The sequence below is a fragment of the Sorex araneus genome, chromosome 2 (genome assembly GCF_027595985.1).
Source record: "Sorex araneus isolate mSorAra2 chromosome 2, mSorAra2.pri, whole genome shotgun sequence".
NCBI lineage: Eukaryota > Metazoa > Chordata > Mammalia > Eulipotyphla > Soricidae > Sorex > Sorex araneus.
The window spans coordinates 132,499,771-132,519,739 of record NC_073303.1 but is presented as its reverse complement, the minus strand read 5'-3'; the positions used below and the strand labels follow the sequence as shown (position 1 = coordinate 132,519,739).

At 46.5% G+C, this 19,969-nt stretch overlaps 2 protein-coding genes and 1 non-coding gene across 8 annotated transcripts in view; 1 reads left to right on the top strand and 2 right to left on the bottom strand.

The window, feature by feature from the left end:
* Window positions 1-2,748: 2,748 nt before the first annotated feature.
* RPL35A (ribosomal protein L35a) lies at window positions 2,749-7,098 on the bottom strand. Of its 2 annotated transcripts, none has more exons than XM_055129770.1 (5): window positions 6,982-7,098; window positions 6,649-6,681; window positions 6,205-6,357; window positions 4,890-5,034; window positions 2,749-2,811 (listed from the first exon to the last, which is right to left on the bottom strand). In XM_055129770.1, the coding sequence occupies exons 2-5, from the start codon at window positions 6,657-6,659 to the stop codon at window positions 2,788-2,790; spliced, it is 333 nt and encodes a 110-aa protein (XP_054985745.1). In that variant the 5' UTR covers window positions 6,660-6,681; window positions 6,982-7,098; the 3' UTR covers window positions 2,749-2,787. The 2 variants fall into 2 exon arrangements, with proteins under 2 accessions (XP_054985745.1, XP_054985744.1); XM_055129769.1 differs by lacking the exon at window positions 6,982-7,098 and adding an exon at window positions 6,867-6,960.
* LOC129403031 (small nucleolar RNA SNORA2/SNORA34 family) lies at window positions 6,470-6,602 on the bottom strand. Its single transcript, XR_008629021.1, has one exon. It is a non-coding gene; the product is annotated as a small nucleolar RNA SNORA2/SNORA34 family (small nucleolar RNA).
* Window positions 7,099-7,112: 14 nt separating the features above from the next.
* IQCG (IQ motif containing G) overlaps window positions 7,113-19,969 on the top strand; it is a 53,940-nt gene continuing 41,083 nt past the window's right edge. For 4 of the 5 annotated variants that reach the window (XR_008628717.1, XM_055129768.1, XM_055129767.1 and 1 more), the window contains exons 1-3: window positions 7,115-7,204; window positions 11,082-11,340; window positions 14,934-15,169. Coding sequence is in view for 4 of the 5 variants with exons in the window: in XM_055129768.1 (XP_054985743.1) it covers window positions 11,089-11,340; window positions 14,934-15,169 (488 nt within the window). In the remaining variant the exon portion in view is untranslated. Of the gene's footprint in view, window positions 7,205-9,241; window positions 9,373-11,081; window positions 11,341-14,933; window positions 15,170-19,969 lie in introns of all 5 variants that reach the window. The other variant, XM_055129766.1, reaches the window with a different exon arrangement.

Sequence of the window (19,969 nt, the reverse complement as noted above, 5' to 3'; positions counted from 1 at the left end):
TTTGCCTTGCACACAGCAAACCCGATTCCCAGCATCCGTATGGTCCCCAAGGCATTGCCAGAAGTAATTGTGACCCCTGTGCTTCGCCGGTGTGACCCAAAAAGCAAAAAACACCTGTGGATATGAGGCTGAGGATATTATTCTAAAATAATTAGTAAATATCATTTTACTTTTAGATGTTTATGCTTAGATATTTGTATATCTGGTTTATAAACCTGGGGTTGCAGAAGGAAAGTTTGAAAAGTCCTGGACCTAATGGAATGTAGATTTGCTTTCCCATTTGTGAGGTCCCAGGTTCTAGCCCCAGCACTCCAACACTTTTGGTTAAACACAAAACTTCCCGTGCTATGGCTCACAAACTGGCTATGATCAAACCTTTGCCACCTTATTTATCCATTCTCTATGTAATCTCAGTACCCTTTCTCCACTCATTACCAAACCTTCCCTTTTGCTCATTATAAACCCTCCATTTGTCCACTCAAGTGTCACTTTGTCAATGATGCTGAGCTACTACAGTGGTCCATTAGCAGTGCCAGGCACTGTGTGGTTTTCTATTCCTTACCCAGATGCAACTGTCTTCCTGAGTGTTCAGCCAGCAAGAGATCATTTCCTGGTCCCCTAACTTTGTAAAGACACTCTAGCCAAAATGAGGAACAGGTCACTGTAAAATAATCATCTCAATCTTTCCTGGAGGGAGGCAAGGGGAAATGACTACTGGCTCCATAACCAGGGGTTACACCTGGTGGTGCTGAGACCATGTGGGCCAAACGCATCACAACCCAGAGATTCCTGAGACACAGCAGATCACCAACTGGTTTTAAAAATCTCTATAGACTTACAGGATCTGCTTTTACTAAAAAAAATGTTCATTTTATCATTTGGTTTTGGGGGGAGTCACAACCAGTGGTTCTCAGTACTTAATCCTGGCTCTGCCCTCAGGGATTACTTCTGGCAATGCTCAGGGCACTCTATGGAACACCTAAGTTGGCTATATGTAATTCAAGTATTACTATCACACCAGCCCCAAAACCTTTCATTTGAAAGTCTGCCTGGTTTTCCTTTCACTTAATGCTAGGCTGCCACTAGATTTCTAAATTAATCTGGCCACTCATACAAATCATGCTCAACAGCATACAATTATATACATGTTTTGGGGAGTAGGGCTAGTTGGGCCATTCAGTGATGTCCAGGGTCTCTCTCCTGCCATGGTTTGGCTGGCCAATAAATGGTTCAACAGATCAAACCATGACTGACCCCCCAAATACCAACTCTGTAAGACACACGGCCTTTCCAAGTATTTTTGTACGTGTATTAATTACTCTCCACAAATCAGTCACTCTAACCCAAATTTCAAAGAATAGAGGGCTGGAGTATGCGCATAGCAAAGCAGGTAGGGCATTTGCCCTGCACGTGGCTGACCCGGGTTCTATTCCCACCACCTTATACAGTTCCCTGAGCACCAATGAGCCAGGAGTAATCTCTGCATTGCTGGGTGTGACCCCATCCCCCCACCAAAATAAAGTATTTAAGATCAACAAGCTGTCAGGTGCTGCCAACAGTCTTCACTGGCAACGAACATCCTTAAAGGCCAGATAGTATAGTGGGTAAGGCACGCACTTACACAGCTGTTCCCTGTTCAATCCCAGCATATTTTGTTCCAAGGTAGGCAATGGCTCAAAAACCAAAAAAACTGAAGCCAGGGGCTGGAGTGATAGCACAGCAGGTCAGGCGTTTGCCTTGCATGTGGCTGACCCGGGTTCAATTCTCAGCATTCCATATGATCCCCGAGCATGGCCAGGCAGGAGTAACCCCTGTGCATCGCCGGGTGTGACCCAAAAAGCAAAAAAAAAAAAAGAAAGAAACTGAAGTCAGTTTCCCAGGCGTTTATATCGAGTACATCTTCCAAGGCACTTTCTGAGAAAATCAAATCCTATTTTCCTTAATACCCTCTTAAGAGTCTCTTGCCCACACACCTGGCTGTCTTCCCCAGAGCCGGTCATAGAGGATGGGCTCCAGCTTCCCTCCCCGCAGCCAAAGACCACCAGAACCTAGCTACAGCCATGCTCAAGGCCCCTCTCCACACGTTTGGACAGGCCTCACACATAAAGGTACCAGCAGAGGAACCCAGGTGTGTGTAATCCCAATCAACGGCCAACATCCAGAGAGAGACTTAAAAGCAAGCTTCCAGAAGCAAGCTATCTTGTAGCCTACTTCTCCCTCTGGGAGAAACTGGCAAGCTTCTGAGTTCCCTGCCCACATGGGACAGCCTTGCAAGCTTCCCATGGTGTATTCATATGCTAAATCCAGTAACAAGCTGGATCTCATTCCCCTGACCCTGAAGGAGCCTCCAGTGCAACATCCTTGGGAGGGCTGAATTGAGAGAGACTTGTAAGTATCTCAGGGAAAGGACGAATGGAGAGGTTACTGAGCCCTCTCAAGAAATCTATGATTAACGGGGATTTCGTGATTGATCGTGACCCTCTTTACAGCTTTTAAGTCTGTGCTCTCTTTTTAAGCCTATTGAGAACATGTATTTTTTTCTCTTTTTCCACTCTGAAGAAACCTGATCTCTCTCTCATATCCCTTTCACCTGACACTTCCCTGAGTAAACACTTTCAAAACTAAGCCACAGTCAAGCGTGAGCCACCTGTGACAAGTGCCAGCACCAAAGTATTAAATCTGTTCACTATTACATGGAATTCTGCTAACTGCTAGTGTTTTAAACACAAAGGAGATTCAGAACAGACGCGAGAAAAATATCTAGACTTTATTTACTTTTCAGTAAGTTTATATCCTTGAGGGATACAGCATCTGGAAAATAGAACACATAAAAACACATATAGTATACATCATGTAGTGTAGTATTCACACAACCCCCACTGTGAAGTAACTCATCTGTCAACTTCATCCAACCCCAACTTCTTTGGCTCCTGGCCCTGAGGTGCCCCCAGGTTCATACACAGAGCAGACTGAGCCAGAGCCACAGTGTAAATGCTCTAACCCCACATCATCTCAGCACTATATATTTTATTCTGGTGGGGACAGGACCATGACATCCTTTTTTTTTTCTTCTTGGGTCACACCCGGCAATGCACAGGGGTTAACTCCTGGCTCTGCACTCAGGAATAACCCCGGTGGTGCTTGGGGGACCATGTGGGATGCTGGGAATTGAATCCAGGTCGGCTACATGCAAGGCAAACGCCCTACCCACTGTGCTATCAGTCCAGCCCCACAGCCTTCGCTTTTCTAAGTAAACAACTTTCAAAGTAGAAAATAGTTTTCTAACAAGTTTTCGCAAGGAAATAGTATAAAGTACACTGAAATTTGCTTTCAATGCCAGCGATCTTCCTCTGGTGCAAACTGCTCAGCAGCATTCAACAGAAGCATTTTTCCCTGAGACTATGGCTTTGTCTAGATTTGGGCAGAAATCCTGACTTGGAAACCTAAGCAGCTGTGGCCAGACCCGATAGCACAGCAGGTAGGGCATCGCCTGCCAGGGTAACCCCTGAGCATCACCAGATGTGACCCAAAAATCAGGGAGGGGGTGGGAAACACACAAAGCATAAGCAGCAATTTTCTTCTAGAAAGTAAGGTTAATGCACCTATACAGCTGAAATCACAATTATGATAAAAAATAATCCACAGGATTTTTATTTCCTAATGACTGGTGTTCAATACTGTCTTCTACAGAAAATTGTTTATTTTTGCCCTCACCCCAGCCTCATAGCAAAACACCAACTGGGCACAATCATCCTGTCCCTTTTTCACCACACCAAGCAGTGGAAGGGCTACTACTCAGTGAGGGAACCACAAGGTAATGGGGACTGATCTCAGGCTTTTGGGGATGTGGGAGGGAAGGGGTCACACCAAGCAATGCTCGGGGATCACTCCTACAAGGATTCATGGGACCTGATGGGATACCAGGGACTGCAAATCACAGGAAAGCCCTACCTGTACTGTGGTCCCATGGCTGCCTTGCCCACGGGATTAGGAGGAACACAGACAGGGGCTGATAGACCTAAACCCTTACTGGACTTGCCTCCACCACCCAGCAGTGCTCCAGGACCGCACCCACCTCAGTTCTCAAACTCCAGTCACTCATAGCCACCGAGCTCTCTCCAGCCTTTTCTGAACTTTCATAGCATTATTTTTTAACTTTTTAATTGAATCACTTTATGACTGGATTTCAGTCATAGTGTTCCAACACCCATCCCTCCACCAGTGTACATTTCCCAGCAGCCCAGGTTCCCTCCAATCACCCCCCACGACAGGCACTTTTCTTCCCTCTCTCCTTTTGGGCATTGTGTTTTGCAATATTGATACTTAAAGATTATCAAGAATATTCCTTTATCTACTTTGAACACTCAGATATTGTCCAGCTACTGTCATACTGGTCTCTCCTTTCTTACCTACCTCCAGCTCGCGCCCCTCCCCACTTGTGGTTAGTTCCAATCACTGACCAGTCCTCCTAACACATTTTCCCTGACCATGGATACTATTAGTCTTCTATTATATATTCCACAAATGAGTGCAGTCATACTGTATCTGTCCCTCTCCTTCTGACTCACTTCACTCAGCACGATACTCTCCTTATCCATCCACCTATAGACAAATTCCATGACTTCATTTTTCCTAACAGCTGCATAGTACTTCATTGTTTTTACGGTATTATTTAAGTAGCTGATAGCCACTAATTTGTTTTAAGGGCCCCACCCAGCAGTTGCAGGGACTGCCCTGGGATGCCTGTGTGGAAGGTAAGTGCCTCACTATCACCGGCCAAGACACTAGCAATGTTTCAGCATGATTTATCTGACTTCTTATGGAAATGACCATTTTATAAATCAAGCCCTGCTGCGAGCTTAATCTGACGTCATGTTACTAATACTTACCACACGGATTCTGTGGCCAATTGCCTTAGCAGGAAGGTTACTTCGGAACTTAGCTCGAACCATGCCACTGTTTCCATGGGCGCGGGTCACCTTTCCCCAGATCACTCTGGTTTTGTTAGGTTTGCCGCCAGGAGTCACTGTGTTGCTGATTTTTTTGAAGATCAAAACAACAACAACAAAAAAAAACAACAAAAAACACAAAGGGAATTAATGCAACAGGTGTAGACAAATTCAAGGTTAAAGACCAGTGGCTCTCAACCCCAGTATAGTTTGCACCTGAGGCTGTTTTCTTAACTGGGGTATCTAAGGAGGCCCAGGTCATTCAAAAGGGCAACAGGTTCATGTGCACTAGGGCCCAGAGCATGAGACTAAGTGACAACCAGTAAAGAACTGAGGGTCACAGGAAGCAATAAAGTTGGAGTAAAAAGATTGCAAGGTGCTGTCTAGGGTATCATTTGCTCAATAAATATTTGTATATGTACTACATGCCAAATATAAAAACACTTTTCTAAAATTTCCCCTTCAATTCTGCAAGTTTGCAAATCCCATTGAGAATAATGGAGTAAGTTAATGTCAGGCAGTTATGGCAAAACTGACAATGGGCCAACGGCACCAGAAGGCATACTTGATGAGGTCTTGGGCTAAGATATAAGATATAAAAGAGTAAAGGGAGATGAGAAGTACAGGACGCTTGTAGGGAGAGGGAGGAATCTTATTCTAAGAAATCTTACTAAGAAGTAAATCGAACAAAAAAGAAAAAGAGGCAAAGACTCATAATGCTGAAAGCAAGGCCGACCCAACAGGCCCATGTTCAATCCCCACACCGCACGGTCACTAGATTTGGACCAAAAGACAAAAAGTGATGAATGCTCAGGATTACCTCTGGTTCTACACTTAGTAAAGTGTTCTAGGGACCATAAGAAGTGCCAGGGATCAAAGCAGGGTCAGCTGTGAGCGTGACAAGTGCTTTACCCACTATACAATCTCTCTGGTCCCAAAACACGGGTGGAGTTGTGTCTCTGGTTTGCAGAAAGTTAGAAGTACAAAGGAGTGGAATCCTAGCTGTGTAGGAGTTGGAATAATTCCTGAGTGCAGAGCCAGGAGTGACTCCTGAGCAACGCTTGGTGTGACAAAAAAAAACCCCAAAACCCAAAAAACAAAAACAGCTGTCAATTTATGGCTAATTTTTCCAAGCGTACTAAGACACCTAAATCCAAAATCTCCCCAAAGCGACAACCTAGTGGAGTCTCCCACTAAGTTCCATCAAGACCCGGAACAACAGTCACGGTCCCAATCACTTTCCCCCCCAACTTACTTCTTCGCTTTGTAGACGTAAGCACACCTCTTGCCCAGGTAGAACTCGGTTTCATCGCGGGCATAGACGCCTTCGATCTTGAGAAGAGCCGTGTGCTCCCTCTGGTTCCGGAGGCCGCGCTTGTAGCCGGCGAAAATGGCTTTCGACCACAGCCTAGGACACAGTGCGTCACGACCACCGCGTCTCGGCGACCCCGGCCCGGCGCCGTCTGGGCGTGCCGGGACCACCCCCCCCCCTTACGAGCCGACGGCGCCGCCCGAAGCCGCGCTGTTTCTTTCTAATGAATTGAACACACCACGGCCACTCGGGCGTGCTCAACAGACCATAGAAAGGCTTCCTCTGGGCTCCTGCTTGAAGCCGGCAGCCAAGGCAGACTGCAGGCCTTGATCCAGGGCCGCGTCCCCCCGCCGCCCACGCCCGAAGCCGCCCGGACACACAACGTACCTTCCGGCCATTCCTGCCGCTCGGTCCCGGCCTCTGGAAAAGGGAAACGCGCGTTAGGACTCCGACGCCGACCCACGTCCCAGGGGTCGGGCCGGTCCCCACTCGCGCAGGCGGCGGGACCCCGTGCCGCTCGGGGGAGCAGCGCCGGGAGCCCCGGGCCTGTCTCCGCCATCTGGCCCCATCGCCCCCATCCCGCGGTCCCCGCCACCAAAGCGCACAGCAGCCCTGGCCGGCAGCTTCTCCGGGCCGCGGCAACGCCTCTCGGGGCCCCAAGGACTGAGCCCACGCCAACGAGCTTGACCCAAACTTCGGCCCGCCACAAGCCTCACTCACCTGCACGAGCCCAAGATGGCGAAGAGAAAGCGCCTGGGCGCGCGCGCGGCCTTCTGGGAGCGCTCCCCGGCCCCGCCCCCCGCCCCGGCGTCTCCGGGCCCCGCCCCTGAAGGCCCCGCCCCCGCCGGCCCCGCGCGGTTGCCCGGGTTACAGACGCCTGACCTCGGCCTGGGGCCTGTCGCGGAGCGGGCGGGGAGTGGCGGTCCGAACCGGAGTCAGATAGGTTGGTACCGGGGGCAGCTGAAGGAGGAGCGGGCCCTTCACGGCCGCGCGCTGCCTGGAAAGGCCGCGGGGCCGCCGGAGGCAAGAAACGCCCACAAAGCCCGGCGGGGTCGGACCCGGCTACGGGCACCTGGGCTGCTCAGAGCACTGAAGGCGAGCCCGCCTCCGCGCCTCCTCTCACGCCCCCGCGGCCTGCTCCCTCCCTCGTCCGCCGTCCCTCCCTCCCTCCCTTCCTCCCTTCCTTCCTTCCTTCCTTCCTTCCTTCTTTCCTTCTTTCCTATCTTTCCTCCCTCCCTTCCTCCCTTCTTCCTCCCTTCCTTCCTTCCTTCCTCCCTTCCTCCCTTCCTTCCTTCCTTCCTCCCTTCCTTCCTTCCTTCCTCCCTCCCTTCCTTCCTTCCTTCCTTCCTTCCTTCCTTCCTTCCTTCCTTCCTTCCTTCCTTCCTTCCTTCCTATCTTTCCTCCCTCCCTTCCTACCTCTCTTCCTTCTTCCTTCCTTCCTTCCTTCCTTCCTTCCTTCCTTCCTTCCTTCCTTCCTTCCTGTTTTTATTTCCTTCCCTTCCTTCCTTCCTCCTTCCCTCTCCCTCCCTCCCTCCTTACCTCTCTTCCTACTTCCTTCCTTCCTTCCTTCCTTCCTTCCTTCCTTCCTTCCTCCTTCCTCCCTCCTTTTTTATCCCCCCACTTTGGATCACCCCAGTGGTGTCAGAGCTCTGTTCTTGACCCCGGAAGACAGCATTGCTGTGCTGCTTTGGGGTGAGGAAGACTACCAGAAGTCCTTTAGAACGCATTCAGCTGCCAGTCTTGGGGGGGCAGCATGTGCCCACACCTTTTAGGATTTTTTGTTTGTTTTTTGATTTTTAGCTTTGGGCCACACCTGACAGTGCTCAGCGGTCACTCTTAGCTGCACTCAGGAATTACTCTTGGGGTGCTCGGGGGACTTTATGGCATGCAGGGTACTCGACCTGGGTCCTGGTGCCAGACAGATGGCCACGTGGTAGATATTTAGTAAATAGCGTGTAGACAAGACCCAATGGATTAATGGATGTCATCCTTGTATTCCCTGTATTCCTCCGAGTGACCCTATAGTTGTTTTCTGTTGGGACCACAACCCATAGCACCTACCTGCTGTACTATCTTTCAGGTCACAAAGATTCACTCTTTTATTCAACTATATAATTAAATCTCTGTCCTCAGGGAGTTAACACAACAAAACATGTAAAATCTGACAAGGTGATTTGAGGGCTGGAGAGATGATACAACTGGTTGGAGGCTTTTCTTGCACTTTGTAGACCCTGATTCAAACCCTGAGCCTACCAGGAGTAAGCTTTATTTATTTATTTGTTGGCTTTTTAGGTCACACCTGGCGATGCTCAGGGATTACTCCTGGCTCTGCACTCAGGAATTGTAAGGGGTACAGGATATTGTATTATGGCAGAGCCTAGCAAGCTCCCCATGGTATATTCGATATGCCAAAAACAGTAACAATAACAGGTCTCATTCCCCTGACCCTGAAAGAGCCTCCACTCATTGGGAAAGACGACTAAGGAGAGGCTGCTAAAATCTCGGGGCTGGGATAAATGGACACGTCACTGGCGCCCACTCGAGTAAATCGATGAACAGTGATATAATGATGCAGGGTATTGAACCCAGGTTGGCCACGGGCAAGGCAAATGCCCTATCCACTATACTGTCACTCCAGCCCCACCAGGAGTAAGCTTTGAGCATTGTTGAGTGTAGCCCAAAAAAGGAAGGATAACCAAAGGTTTATGAGATGTAGATATAAATCACATTTAAACTTGAATTCCCAGGCCTCCAGAGTGGTGGCAGTGGTCCTGCAGGGTCTTGCGCTCCTGGCAACACATCCTCACACCCAGCGTTGAACCGCCAGCCCAACTGACTTAAGAGTCTTGTGTCTTTTATGAACTACAGAATTCCATATATAAGGAACAGGTGTTTTTTTGTTGTTGTTGTTTTGGTTTTTTTTTTGCTTTTTGGGTCACACCCAGTGATGCTCAGGGGTTACTCCTGGCTCTGCACTCAGGAATTACTCCTGGCAGTGCTTGGGGGACCATATGGGATGCCGAGGATCGAATCCGGTTCGGCCGCGTGCAAGGCAAACGCCCTACCCGCTGTGCTATCGCTCCGGCCCCCTAAGGAACAGGTTTTTAAACAGTGAGTTTTATTTCTTTGCTCATTCATTATACTTATTGAACACCATGCTTGAAGGCTTGTATATAGTAATGAGCATTGTTGTCATGGTTCCCTGTACCCAGGGAAACTGACAGAAACATCAAAAACTAAAGGAACGCTTTGGGAAAGAGGAGTGCAGGGAGTGTGTGAACAGACACAGCCAGCGGCCCATTAATAGCTCATGATTATTAGACCTTTTCAGGCAATGTGCTAGAACTGGAGATAATCCAAAAATATTGCAGAAAATATGAAGGGTAGGTTGTTCTATGAAACTTTGTTTCGGTTATTTGTGAATGTGTATATATATAGAGGGTGGGCATTTGTGTTAAATCCGATTTTGCCTAGAAGGAAGCAGTTGGAAGAGTTAGGAGAACTTAATAAAGAGACAGTTTACAATGATGTAATTAGGAGTAAAACTCTGCCTTAGAGCAGAGTAATGCAATCTGCTGGTCCATGGAAAGTTGTCACCTGCATCCGCAGAGAGCCATGTGGAGAAGATCATCTGGGCCAGGGCCTTTGAGAGAGAACACAGCTAAGGTGATCTCTCCGGGTAGGTGCTGAGAGAATGAATCCTGACATCATTCTCCTGCATTTTGGAGTTCTTTCTGGAATCTCCCCTCGATGCGTTTCATATGTCAGTCTCAGCACAGAAAATGGTAGGGATTGGCTCAGGAGAGGCACGTGTGCCACTGGCGTCATCACCGACACACAGGCGATGAGGTGTGGAAGGGCCTCAAGTGGGCATTAGCCCTGACCACTGGGCTTGTCTCCCTGGCCCTTATTTTTGTATCATTTTATTTATCTTAATAGATTTTGTGTATCTCACTACTTTTTATTTAATGCATTATTTTTAAAAAATTATTTTGGGGAGGATTGAGGGGAAGCCCCTCTGGACCTGACACTGCCTGGCAGTGCCACTAAATGGTTGTTTCAGCCTGGCAACTTGGTGCCACCTGGTGGTGTGCCATATCAAATCTCTAGCATGGAAAGTCACTTCTAGGCCACGAGTTTAGGTTTCCTTCTTATTCATAAGAGTTGATCTTACATTTTGAAAGATGGCTTCCAGCGTGGAGACAGAGAGTGTTTAAACAGAAGCAAGAGCTTGTCTAACATGCACGGGAAAGGAAGGTAGAATCGACAGGACTTGCTTTGTTTGGGGAAACTGCTACTGTCTTACTGTCGCTGGATGCAAAAACAAAAAGGGCAGCAGTGGAGGCCTTCTGAAGGAAAAATGGGCAGAAATTAATTCAAAATCAACCTGTGGTGACTCCAAGGTGTTTCAGGCAGTGCTCAACCATGGTGCATTTTTCTGGCCTGAGGGTTCACATGTGGAGAAGATTGAAGAAGCCCCCTCTGCCTAGCGCTGCTGGGGGGGACGGCACTGGTAAGGCACCTGCCTGTGTACAGCGCACCTGGTGTGGTTCGAGGATCCCATACAGTCCCCAGAGTACAGCCAGGGGCTGGAGTAACCGAGAAATTGCCAGGTGTGACCCCAAGAGTCAAAACAAAACAAAGCCCAGTAAGTTGCTTCCTTTGGTTGATCAACGCGTCTCAGGAAGCAGCAGACCGCTCGCACTGCTGCTGTTTCTCTCGCCCCACTTCTGTCATGAGACTCCATGCCTGTGCTTGCGATCTTAAGAACTTTTTCCTGTATTTGGTGGGTGATACATTTTCTTTTCTCTTTCTGTTAGTGCCTGAATGGGTGAAAATCATTCTCCAGAAGCTTGGCATCCTGGCACAACAGAGAAAACGATAAGCAAAGTTCCCTCTCTCACGGAAGATGGAAAAACAGCCCAAAAGCCAGAGGAAGAAGACACCCCCGGAGACACGGGGCCCCTGTCCCTCCTGGACGGGCTGAGGGTCTGCACTGTTCTGGAGGACACAGCAGACCAGCTTTCCATCCTGAACTACATCATGCCCATTTATTACGAAGAGAGACAAGGCGCCCTTGTAAGGATATATGTAATCCCAGTAACATTTTGTTTTCTCTTTTTGGGGGTGGGGGACGCTCAGGACTTACTCCCTGGCTCTCTCCTCAGGGGCTGTTCTTGGGGGTGCTTGTGGGGACCGATACTTGGTGCCAGGATCAAACGGGTCAGCTGAATGCACCTTACCTGTACTCTCTCTAGCCCCACACTTTGTTTTCTTAATTCCCCATCATTTATAGTAACTATATTGGATTATTTACCTTTCTCTATGCTGAAGGGCCACAATAATTATCAAGTTATTGACTAAACTGATGAAGGGAAAGACCAGTGAGAATCCTTTTCTTGGGGCAAAGTGATATTACTCAAAAAGGCCTTTAACATGGAAAATGGGCCAAGAGAACTGGTCAGTGGTTGGAAATTACAACAAGAGTGTGGTATATGGAGAGTAGTTAAGATGGAGGAGGGGCCAATATGACATTAAGTTGGAAATGGTCACTCTTGGACAGGAACTGAGTGTTGAAAGCAGGCAAAGGGATATACATGATAACCTTTCAGCATCTGTCTCACAAACCATAATGCCTAAAATGAGAGAGAGAGAAAGAGGAAGAGGAAGAGAAGTGCCTGCTGTAGAGGCTGGCTGGAGTGGGTGGTGGCTTGAAGAGGTGGGAGGGAAACTGGGGGCACTGGGAAGTTACACTGGTGGAGGGATGGGTGTTGGAACATTGTGTGACTGAAACCCAATCATGAACAGCTTTGTAACACTCTATCTCACTATCTCAGGGTGATTCAATAAAATTTAAAAAAAAGAAAAGCCCTTTAAGAAAACGTAGAAAATATGCATACTGAGTATATCAGAGATCTTGGAGTTGGGTTGTTGTATTCTCACTTGCTAAAAACTGATCACACAGGGTGGGCAGGGCAAGGCCTTCCTTTAATACACCCTTTCAGCATTGCTTTATTGATGACTTCTTTGTTTCTTTGTTTGGTTTGGGGGCCACACCCCACCGTCTTCAGGGCTTACTCTTGACTCTGATCAGAAAACAGTCATGTTAATCCTGAGTGCAGAGCCAGGAATAAATTTTAAGCACTATTGGGTCTGGCCCCCAAACCAAAATAATAAATAAATAAACTTTTCTATTCTGGCTTATGATAACATTTACCCATTAAATTTTCTAATTTTGTTGAGGTCCTGTTTTTATAGTATTAGATTTTAAAATATTTTCTATATCTGTAGTATTCTTTATCTTTTTTCTGTTTGATTTGGCTTTTGGTCTTCACCCGGCAATGCTCAGGGGTTACTCCTGGCTCTGTACTCAGGAATTACTCCTGGTGGTATTCGGGGGACCATATGGGATGTTGGGGATCAAACTCAGGTTGGCCCTGTGCAAGGCAAGTGTCCTACCCGCTGTTGTAGTACTGATCTTTTAAAAATTATGAATCTCTAAGAATTTTTTTTTGTTTTTACTTTATAGTACCATAGTTGTTTTGACCCAGGGAGTTTACAGTGTCATGGTCCTGTCAGACATAGTATATGGATATACAGTTTCTATTTTTGTGCTTTGGAGCCAGAGTTGCTCCTGCCAGCGTGGTGCGCGAAGATCAGTCTTGGAGAACTGGAGTGCTCGGAGAACGATGCAATGCAGGACTTGCACCCCAGCCCCAGCATCATAGCCTGTGCACAAGCCTGGTCCAGGATATGGGTTTTATGGGCCCAGTACACTTCCACGGTGTGGCTCTGTGTATTTGATTTTATTTGGTTTTGGGGCCACACTTGGTGGTGCCTAGGGCTTATTCCTGGCTCTGTATTCAGGGTCACTCCTGAACAGGAGACTGAGGGACTGTTTGTGGTGCCTGATCAGCCCCAGGTCAGCTGTGTGCAAGGCAAGAGCTTGATCTCTAGCCCCAACAAATGTATATTTCATTTATTTATTTTTTTGCTTTTTGGGTCACATCTGGCGATGCACAGGGGTTACTCCTGGCTTTGCACTCAGGAATTACTCCTAGCGGTACTCAGGGGACCAGATGGGATGCTGGGACTCGAACCCGGGTTGACCGCATGCAAGGCAAATGCCCTACCCACTGTGCTATCGCTCCAGCCCCAACAAATGTATATTTTAAAATTGTTTATGTATGGATTTTTTTCTTCCAACTTCATACTTATAGCTAACTTTGTGATTAAAGATTAGCCAAATTATTCCCTTTCTAATCATTTATTACAACTATGGAACAAAATGATGAAAAATATATTAATGTGTCATCAATTCTACCAGAAATGGGAACTGCTGAACCAAGGTTTGTATGCCTGTAGGGAGTACCTTTTTTTTTTTTTTAATCCTCATAATAACTTTAGGTCCCATAATTGTCTCTGTTTACTAATGAGAAATGGAGGCAGAGAGATTTTAGTTCTTAAAGCCAGTCCTGTTTAGTAAGAGACCCAGGATTCACACGAGGAGGTCTAGTTTCAGGATCCATAAAACTATCAATCAAGGGGCCAGAGCGATAGCACAGCGGGTAGGGTGTTTGCCTTGCACGCAGCCGACCCGGGTTCGATCCTCAGCGTCCCATATGGTCCCCCAAGCACCGCCAGGAGTAATTCCTGAGTGCAAAGCCAGGAATAACCCCTGAGCATCGCTGGGTGTGACCCAAAAAGCCAAAAAAAAAAAAACCAAAAAACAAAACAAAAAACTATCAATCAAAAGATATATGCTCTGCTATTCCTATGATTATTTCTGTTCCCTAGTAATTCACACCAGTGGCTGAAAAAATTTTGTTTTTCTCTTGCATGACCTAAAGATTTTACACCATTCTACTAAATATACTATCAACTTCTCTCTTTGGCATTTTTTTCTTTATTCATTCTATTAAAATTTATTTGACAGTGAGTAATTGATTCTTTTCCTACTCTCTCCCTCTCTCTCTCTCTCTCTCTCTCTCTTTCTCTCTCCCTCTCTCTCTCTCTCTCTCTCACACACACACACACAAATCTATAGCATTTGATTCTATGCTATACTTAGGCATTGTTTTAGATAATGGCACTATAAATGTTGCCATATTTCCTATTTTGCTCCAAAAGAAATTTGAAGTGAACCAGGATCTCTAAGGCACTGTCTCTTGTCTGAGTAAGCCCTGAACATTGCTGAGTATGGCCCCAAACCAAAACAAACATGCAGATAAAGATGGATGTTGTTATTCCTTATTTGAGATTCAAAATTATTTCTTTAAAACTGATTATAAAAAAAAATAAAACTGATTATAAGAATATAGTATGTGCGGCCAAAGTGATAGCACAGAAGGTAGGGTGTTTGCCTTGCACACAGTTGATCTAAGTTCAATCCCCAGCATCCCATGTGGTCCCCCAAGCACCACCAGGAGTAATTCCTGAATGCAGAGCCAGGAGTAACCCCTGAGCACTGCTGTGTGTGACCCCAAAAGCAAAAAAACGTTTAAAAAATAAATTCTGAAAAATATAAAAAGAATGTATTAATATCACTTATATTTGAAACTTTTTATAAGATGATCTTTATTTTTTATTGAATCACTGTGAAATATACAGTTACATAATGCTTAAGATTTTATAAGACAATCTTTACATAAAATATCATTTATTGTTTTTAGAGAAAAAATAGAGAAAGCACTTCTGAAGGAAAAACATCAGAAAAACTTTCCCCACTAACAGATTCCTCAAAGTTATCCACTCCATTCATCACTAAAGAAGAACCCAAGTTGTTGGAAGCCAAACCGGGACTCCAGTTGATCAAGGAGATTAGCAAAATGCAAGATCTTGCCTTCAAGAAGCCTACAAGGCAGACCATCCTAACCATGGAGACACTGAAGAAAATTCAGATGGACAGGTCAGAAAGAGTCCACTCTTCAGAACCGTAATAATGTGTTTTTGTTTGTTTGTTTGGGCCATACCCAGCCACACTCAGGGCTTACTCCTGGTGAGGACGGCAGGACCTGATGAGGCATCATGGACGCAAAGCACGTGTGTCCTTTCTCTCCAGCTCCAATATATATTTATACGTGAATGGTGGCTGACTGCTTTACTCAGGAGTGGCTATTCTAGTATCAGATGATAATAGGGTTAAATAGTAATGTGTCTGCTTTGGTTTGTTTGATTTTGAGTCACATCCAGTGTTGCTCAGGGCTGTTTCTGGCGTATTCTCAGGAGGGACTGCCTGGTGGTACTGAGGGAATCAAACTGATGTTGGCAGGATGGAAGGCAAATGCTTTATGCTTATATTATCTCCCCAGTACCTGTTTACTTTTTAGGGGCCTCAGCTAGCCCCGTGCTTGAAGGTGGGGTGCATACTTCTGACTTGGTGCTCATAGTAATCCCAGTGGTGTTCAGAGGCTGTGCATTGCCAGGTTCCAACCTGAGACCCCCATATGAGAGCTTCTGCTTCAGCCTGTAGAGCATCTCCTGGCAGACTGGCCAGTCACAGTGGGAAAAACTGCCTGGAAGCAGTGTGCCATTATTGGAGGTGTGGTCACTATGCTTTGGGATGAGCTAGTAAGCCTTTGTTTCCCTCTGGTGGGAAGCTCAGGTCTTAACTCCTGGTTCTGTGCTCAGGGATCACTCCTGCTGGTGCTTAGGGAACTACGTGTGTTGCAGGAGTCAAAACATGGTCAGCACATGCAAGCAAGAGTGTTAGCCCCTGTGCATCCTCTCGGTTCCTTCCCTCCTTCCTTCCTTCCTTCCTTCCTTCCTTCCTTCCTTCCTTCCTTCCTTCCTTCCTTCCTTCCTTCCTTCCTTCCTTCCTTCCTTCCTGAATTAGCTCAATATATAACTTTTAGGGGCCGGAGTGATAGCACAGCGGGTAGGGCGTTTGCCTTGCACGCGGCTGACCCGGGTTTGATCCCCGGCATCCCATATGGTCCCCCAAGCACTGCCAGGAGTAATTCTGAGTGCAAAAACCAGGAGTAACCCCTGAGCATCGCTGGGTGTGACCCAAAAAGCAAATATATATATATATATATATATATATATGTGTGTGTGTGTGTGTGTATGTATATATATATATATATATATATATATATATATATGACTTTTATTCCTGCATGGCAGAGCCTGGCAAGCCACTGTGGCATACTCAATATGCCAAAAACAATAACAATGATGGTCCTCACTCCCCTAATCCTGAAAGAGCCCCCAGTACACCATCGGGCTACACTAGGATGCGACAGGGATGAATGGAGACATCAGTGGTGCCCGCTGAAGCAAATTGATGAACAATGGGATGACAGTGATATAGTATCACTTGTATCACTTGTCATCCCGTTGATCTTCGATTTGCTCGAGCGGGCGCCAGTAACATCTCTATTTGTCCCTGTCACGTGCTAGTGCAGCCCAATGATATCTGCTTGCTCCAGGAACAGGAAGAGCCTCAAATCGTTCATTCAGGGATTTGACGAATAAATCTGACCATTTAGTTGGTGGGCGGCCACGAGGTCTTCTGACGTCCCGTGGAATCTAGTCGGTAACAGCTCTAGTCCAGCGGTCATATCACTGATCACAAATCAAATCAGTGATACAGTGATGACTTTTATTATTATTATTGTTCAAACTGGTTAAAGCAAATAAATCTTCAGCTACCAGTAACATTTGTTACTCAAGATACCCTGATACTCTTTATGTAGAACTCTGGAAGAACTTTCTTTTTCTTTCTTTCTTTTTTTTTTGCTTTTTTGGGTCACACACGGCGATGCACAGGGATTACTCCTGGCTCTGCGCTCAGGATTTACCCCTTGGCAGTGCTCAGGGGACCATATGGGATACTGGGAATTGAACCTGGGTAAACCGCGTGCAAAGCAAACACCCTACCTGCTGTGCTATTTCTCTAGCCCCTGGAAGAACTTTCTCGCAGAGCCAAGTCTATGCAGAGTAGCTGAGTTCCCTTGGCCATTTCATAATGTTCAACTTTTCTTATCAGGGCAATTCAGGGGAAAAAAAACAGACAAATTGGGAAGAATTCAAATTGGAAAAAATAAGTAAAATCATCACTATTTACAGACAATATTATAATATACATAGAAAATCCTTAAAATTCCACAAAATTTTCTACTTTTAATAACTTTAGTAAAGTGACAGTATACAAAATCAACATACATAAATATCTTGCATTTCTTTACACAAACAATGAGTTCAAGGAAAAGGAAATAAAGAAGATAACTTATTTATAATGCATCAAGAAAGGTAAAATCTGGGGCAGCAACAGGCACAGCTGTCGGCACTCTAAGCAGCAGGACCAAGCGGGGCGTAAAATCTCTGGTCAGTGACTCACGTGCCCTTTAAATATTTCCCCTCCAGGAGAGTGGCTCTAGGTGGAACCAAGCTGCAGACTCATGGGATGGTGGCAGTGCCCGAGTAGGCTGCGGCACTGTGGGCCCCGACACATGGGGCAGAGGTCCAGCTTAGCGCTTCAGTGGAGCGCCTCCTGGAGCTGAGGGGCCGCCTGCATCCTGCCGTGGAGGCCTGCAGGGCGTCCCACCCCCATCTCTTCCCCAGACCAGCCCGTGCCACCAGTGCTTCCCACAGTACACTAGGGAGGAAAATCTCCCCGAGCACCCACTGTCTGGAGACCGAGTTTGGAGGCGTTCCCTGGTCAGGCTCTGCTGGACTGGTGGCTGCAGAGTGTCTAGGCAACAAGTGGCAGCAGCCCTGGCCTGGGTTCAGGTGTAGGGCTGTGACCACCCCTAGGGCACAGCGTCATCGGTGGGTCAGCCTGGACAAAGAGGGGTGAAGACATCAGCTGCCTGATGGTGCCTTCAGGCTTTCTGACACCCCAAAACTGTCGCTGTGCCTCTGGCCAAACTCTAACAACTCAGGACCAATTTTTTCAAGAAATTAAATCACCAAAAATTAGGTGTGGGAGCCATGCCCACAAACCACCTCTGGCTCAGCAATGCAAGCTCATTTATCAACCTTGTTCCAGAGACCCACAAATAAAATCTCAAAGAGATCAAAAGCCACACTTAATCTTGGACCCATGCTAGGCTGAATAGATAGGTAGACCAGAAGGGGTCATGGTTGCCTGGTGCCCGCCCAGGAAGCAACCAGTACCCAAAATTGCTGCCATAACTTCACCTTGGGACAGACCTCGCCAAGATACTATTCTGCTGGAAATTTGGGTGTGCAGGTTTGTTATTGAAATCTCCAGGCTTTCTTGGGGTCAGGACGGGCTACCCGCCCCCCACCCCCATACCTCCCAAAGTCAGTGATAGGGAATACTTGGATATTGGTGGGAAATATACCCTGGTGGAAGGATGGATGTTGGAACATTGACTGAAACCCAATCATAAATAGCTTTATAAGGGTCGGTCTCACAGTGATTCAATTTAAGGGAAGGAAGGAAGGGAGGGAGGGAGGGAGGGAGGGAGGGAGGGAGGGAGGGAGGGTGGGAAGGCCGGAGCAATAGCACAGCGGGTAGGGTGTTTGCCTTGCACATGGAAGACTAGGTTTGATCCCCAGCATTCCATATAGTCTCCCCAGTACTGCCAGGAGTAATTCCTGAGTGCACGAGCCCAGAAGTAACCCCAGTGCATCGCCAGGTATGACCCCAAAAAAGTAAAGAAAGAAGAGGAAGAAGAAGAAAGAAAGAAAGAAAGAAAGAAAGAAAGAAAGAAAGAAAGAAAGAAAGAAAGAAAGAAAGAAAGAAAGAAAGAAGAAGGAGAAAGAAAGAAAGAAAGAATGAAAGAAAGAAAGAAAGAAAGAAAAGAAGAAAGAAAGAAAGAAAAAGAAAGAAAGAAAGAAAGAAAGAAAGAAAGAAAGAAAGAAAGAAAGAAGGAAGGAAGGAAGGAAGGAAGGAAAGAAAGAAAGAAAGAAAGAGGGAGAAAGAAAGAAAGAAAGAAAGAAAGAAAGAAAGAAAGAAAGAAAGAAAGAAAGAAAGAAAGAAAAAGGAAGGAAGGAAGGAAGGAAGGAAGGAAGGAAGGAAGGAAGGAAGGAAGGAAGGAAGGAAGGAAGGAAGGAAGGAAGGAAGGAAGGTTAAATAGCTGTATAAAAACCAAACAAGGGGCCGGAGCGATAGCACAGCGGGTAGGGCGTTTGCCTTGCACGCGGCCGACCCAGGTTCGATCCCCGGCATCCCATATGGTCCTCCAAGCACCGCCAGGAGTAATTCCTGAGTGCAGAGCCAGGAGTAACCCCTGAGCATCGCTGGGTGTGACCCAAAAAATCAAAAACAAAAAAAAAACCCAAACAAAGAAAGTGTAAGGCATTATATTGAAACTATGATGTTTTTATGTTTTTGTTTGCTTGTTTTTGTTTTGGGGTCATACCCAGCGATTACTCCTGGCTCTGCACTCAGGAATTATCCCTGTTTATGTTTGGGGACCATATGGGATGCCAGGGATTGGACCCAGTCGGCCCTACTGGGTCTTCCTACATGGAAGACAAATGCCCTACACTATACTATATGGGATGCCAGGGATTGAACCTAGTCAGCCCTACATGTCTTCCTACATGGAAGACAAATGCCCTACACTATACTATCTCTCCAGCACCTAAACTATGATGTATTTAAAAGGAAGAAAAGTTACAAGGAAGTAGAAAGACTCTGTATATTAAAAGAATAAACATCACTAAAATCTTCATCTTACCTTAAGAAATCTACAAATCCAAAACAATCTCAAAATTTTCAAGGAAATTATAG